Source organism: Austrofundulus limnaeus, unplaced genomic scaffold, assembly GCF_001266775.1.
Source record: "Austrofundulus limnaeus strain Quisiro unplaced genomic scaffold, Austrofundulus_limnaeus-1.0 Scaffold9, whole genome shotgun sequence".
Taxonomy (NCBI): Eukaryota; Metazoa; Chordata; class Actinopteri; order Cyprinodontiformes; family Rivulidae; genus Austrofundulus; species Austrofundulus limnaeus.
The window spans coordinates 3192680-3197022 of NW_013952411.1; the positions used below are offsets into that span (position 1 = coordinate 3192680).

The window sequence follows — 4343 nt, forward strand, 5'->3', positions numbered from 1 at the left end:
TAACATTGACGTGTGTGTGTGTGTGTGTGAGAGAAGGACTTAAAGTTGTGTGAGACCACAAGAAAGAGGAAGACATCAATCAACACTCATATCAACCCTCCTCATATCTTTTCTAACCACACACGGAGTGAAACACCAGAAACAATTCCACTGCCAAAGACAGGGGGGTGAGTTTTAGAGTGATTGGAGGGGAGAGAGTGAGAGAGCACTTTCTATTTATAACCCGTGTGCCCGGAGAGGAGGAAGACTGTTGTTCGAAAGCACCCTCCTGCTTGKTTTTTTTCCACAGACTGCAGCTCACAGAACACATGGATATACAGTTACAAATGTTGAGCACAAATGATGAACAGTGGGCGKTACAATGGGCTTTCTGGGAAAATCAAAGATGTTTTGAAACACTGATGAACGAACATTGCTGGTTCTGTACATGAAGAGCAACRTTCAACATCCTACACAGAAAACAAAATATTCCCAAAGGGACGCAGCCTCTTTACAATGTAAAACATAATCACACAGATAATWAAAAAAAACGACACATATTTCTTGACCAAGACAAAAATCTGGTTGATGCTTGATGACAAGTGCCAAAATTGTGACTCGCTGACATGACTGCATGATGAAAATGATCTGTTTCTTCTCGTATCGCCTTCAAGAAGCGGTTCTGGGCACAAAGCCCYGGCAGAACTATTGTCTTGCAGGATCTTCCTCAAGTATTGTGTGATTGGTTGGAACTTTGTGGGCACATTTATGCAGAAAAAGCAAGGGAGCAACGCTGCGCTCATTTCACTTTGACTGCTCCATTGAGGAACAGCTGGCCAAGGCTGTTAGAAAATACAGCCATCTTTACAACTGTTTCAGCAAAGATGATGCAGAAATGAAGGCGTGGAAGGAGATTGGACTATTTTTGTCCACAGAGGAGACAGCGAGGAGATACAGGTGGCTCTCTATGGCTGTTCTGACTGGTCTCGTTGCGTGTGTTGAAGGGCACACTTGGGGTATATTCACACCTGACACGTTTGATTCACTTCAAACAGACCAGAGTTTGTTTCCCTCACTGGTTCGGACCTTTTATGCAGGTGTGAATACACTCATGCAGACCAAACAACCGGACTGAGTCCAACTCAAAAATGGTTCTCGGGCCAGTTGTTTGGTCCGCTTCCAAATGAACTCTGGTGCGTTCCAGTGTGAATAAAGACCGGCCTCACCTACAGGAAACATCTTCTTGGACTTCACGAGCTACAGTTGCTAAGTGTCATGGTAATAATTAGCTCTTCAGTGTCACTAATGCTAACATTACGCTACAAACAATGAGCCATTGTTGGTCAGAAAATGCAGAGCATCTCATCTCCTTAGAGGTGCGGTACGCATTTGCCAACGCCATCCCAAAATTATAAGTATAAAATCACAAAACCGCCGCTGAATGAGCTGCTAACAACACCACCGTACTTTCCGGTTCTGTGCTCTGTAGCTCTGTCCCACCCTCGTCATTTCTGTCCAATGGGAGCAATGACCGTCACCTACGTGGCTTTGTTTATAAATTATAGTCAGTTTGCAAAAAAAAAAAAAAAAAAGCTCTACGTAAATTCAAACCGTGCCCAAAAAATTAAAATAAAAAATAAAAAAGCAAAGTCCACTTTTTGTCTGGTCCAAACAAGTGGACTAAAGGACTTTCCTTTGAGTAAATGTTCATGGGACCAAGAACATCCCACAGTCACATCAGCAAGATCAAATGGCTTACGTCTTGTGAAGCATAAACCAGGCTTAAAAGGTGCCTGTGGCTCTAAAATGATTTGTTTAAATAAACATTTCCTGCTGAGAGTGAAGTTCCTCTTTTGAAATAAGAAACAGTTTTATTAAACTAATGCCTCATGATAAATGTATATAAAGGAAGTAAAAAATTGGGCAATAAAATATTTCAAGACTGAGCAAGCATGTTTGTGTTGTGTGCAGGTACTCTGCTTCCATGGGTTATTTTTGCTATTGTTTTATTTTTCAGTGTGCTGCCTCGACAGAGCTTAAAAGTAAAACCACACGCATTTCAGAATGGCATCAAATCCTTGATTATTGCAGCATTTCTTTTTTTTATTCCACTTCATTTTCTCTGCAAAACTAAACCCTGTGGTCTCACAGCTGCATGTGGATGAATAAAAACAAATAGTTCACAATTTTAACCTGTCTGTTGTAAAAACTGACACAGACCTGAATTAAGTTTTATGGTCCTTTTTTGTTATCATGACATTTGTGATCCACGTGAACAGTTAATGGAGGTTTCAGCACCAGACGTGTGAAAAGTGCTTTTTGTACTAACTTTTTTTTCAAAGTCAACCATTCTGACAAGATTCAACATGTTTGTGAGTTTTAACAGTGATGTTGAAATTTCTTTTTAATCTCTGGACAGATACATATTTTCAGTCAGTTTGCCAAAACTATGTTAAGTGCCTCTAGCTGTGATGCTGTCAATCTTTGGATTTCTTTCTGGGAAAATCAACTGTAGTGGATTTCCAAAAAAATAATAAATGTTTTTACACATTTGGGGTATCTTCCTGGAGATTTTTTTTTCTATTTTGTATATTTGCTGCTGAGTAAAGTGCTTCATTTTTGCTTTTATGTTTTGAAAGCATTCCTACCTGAAGTCCAAGTGTGTTGTGATCAGTCAGCTGCTTACTCTGAAGTAGCTGCTTACATTTCATTTAGGTGAACCAAACTACTAGGAGGTATTATATTTTTGAGTTCAGCAGGGGAGAACTCCGTTTGCTGCAAACTTGGTTTTTTGCAACATTTTAAAAAGCACAAAAAGCTCGAGTCACTCTTTAAAGTAAAAGAAAAGTTTTTAAAACATGTCGTCTTTAGCTCCAAATCCTGAAATTCATTTTTTTATTGTTATTTTGCGTTCCCCTCCTGCTCAGACCTTTCTTGACTCTATGAACCTGCTGTCTCTTTAATGAAGGCTGGGTTAGTAGCACCAGTTATTTCCAGCACCTGTGGGTGGGCCTATAAATAGAGCACATTTTCATCTTCACCTCGGTGTGAGGTCTAGTTCTTAACATCCAGGTGCTCTTTAGCAAGACATAAAAGCTCCACCTAATAATACTTCAGTTAATAGATTATTATCTATGATATACTGCTGTGCACACACTTCTTCATTTTTTTCCCTTTCCATTGTTTTCTTTAACTGTTTGCTGTCTTTGATTGTTCGCCAGTTTTACCTTGAGATGCGAACATTTTGTCAACAAAACAAGTAAAACAGCAACCAAACCCTAACCAAAGCCTAATGAAAAACTGTTTTTTTAGAAATCTTAAATACCAAAACCATTTTAAAAGACTAGAAGGTGGTTGAAGACTTTTGCACACATATACACAATATTTCACAAGTACACCCTAACACACTTTTGGTGCCAGAGGTTTACAGATTTACACTGTAAAACAAGCTGTACGCTGACTACTTTACATTGTATCAGTGTCTTATCTTCACTCCAGTTCCATGAAAAGTTATGATAAAGTATTTATAAAAAGTGAGGAGTGTACATACATCTCTATTATTAAACATTTCCTCCTTCTCCTCTCTGTCTCTTCAGCTTCAGACACCAGCCAGCGGTTTCAGGAGACGTGTTTTGCCTTCGCGTTAACGCCGCAGCAGGTTCAGCAAATCAGCAGCTCAATGTGAGACAAAACGCTCCGTCAAATGCAAAAGATTGAAGTTTCTTCCTTTCTCTTTCCACGAGTAATTCCTAAATGGAAATATTGTTTGTTTTTTCCTGTTAAAGGGACATCTCTGGGACCAAATGTGACTTCTCCGTTCAAGTTCAGTTGCGGTTTTGCCTGTCGGAGACGAGCTGTCCTCAGGAAGACCATTTTCCTCCCAATCTGTGTGTGAAAGTCAACGGGAAGCCGTGTAACCTGCCGGTGAGCTGCATCACCCAGCAAACCCCCAGCTGGTTTAGTTTACAGAAACGATTTTCTTTAAGCTTCTAATGTTTGTTTGTTTTTCAGGGTTATCTTCCTCCAACCAAAAATGGCGTTGAGCCCAAGCGACCCAGCCGGCCCATCAACATTACCTCACTGGTCAGATTGTCCACCACAGTCCCCAACACCATCGTGGTCTCGTGGACAGCTGAGATTGGACGGGTAGGAACAGAATCCATCCTTCGAATTCTCAGGGACGCTGCATTAAATGTAATCTTTAAACGCAAGCTTCCAAAAGCATCCAAAAAACAGGTCCTTCTAAAAAAAATTAGCATATTGTGATTAAGTTAATTATTTTCTGTAATGTACTGATAAACATTAAACTTTCATATATTTTAGATTCGTTGCACACCAACTGAAGTAGCTCAAGCCTTTTATTG

At 39.9% G+C, this 4343-nt stretch overlaps 1 protein-coding gene across 2 annotated transcripts in view; it reads left to right on the forward strand.

The window, feature by feature from the left end:
• LOC106512962 (E3 SUMO-protein ligase PIAS1) overlaps positions 1–4343 on the forward strand; it is a 76577-nt gene that overhangs the window by 61722 nt on the left and 10512 nt on the right. For both annotated transcript variants that reach the window (XM_014001541.1, XM_014001542.1), the window contains exons 3-5: positions 3576–3660; positions 3765–3903; positions 3991–4125. In XM_014001541.1, the coding sequence (XP_013856995.1) occupies positions 3576–3660; positions 3765–3903; positions 3991–4125 (359 nt within the window). The remainder of the gene's footprint in view (positions 1–3575; positions 3661–3764; positions 3904–3990; positions 4126–4343) is intronic.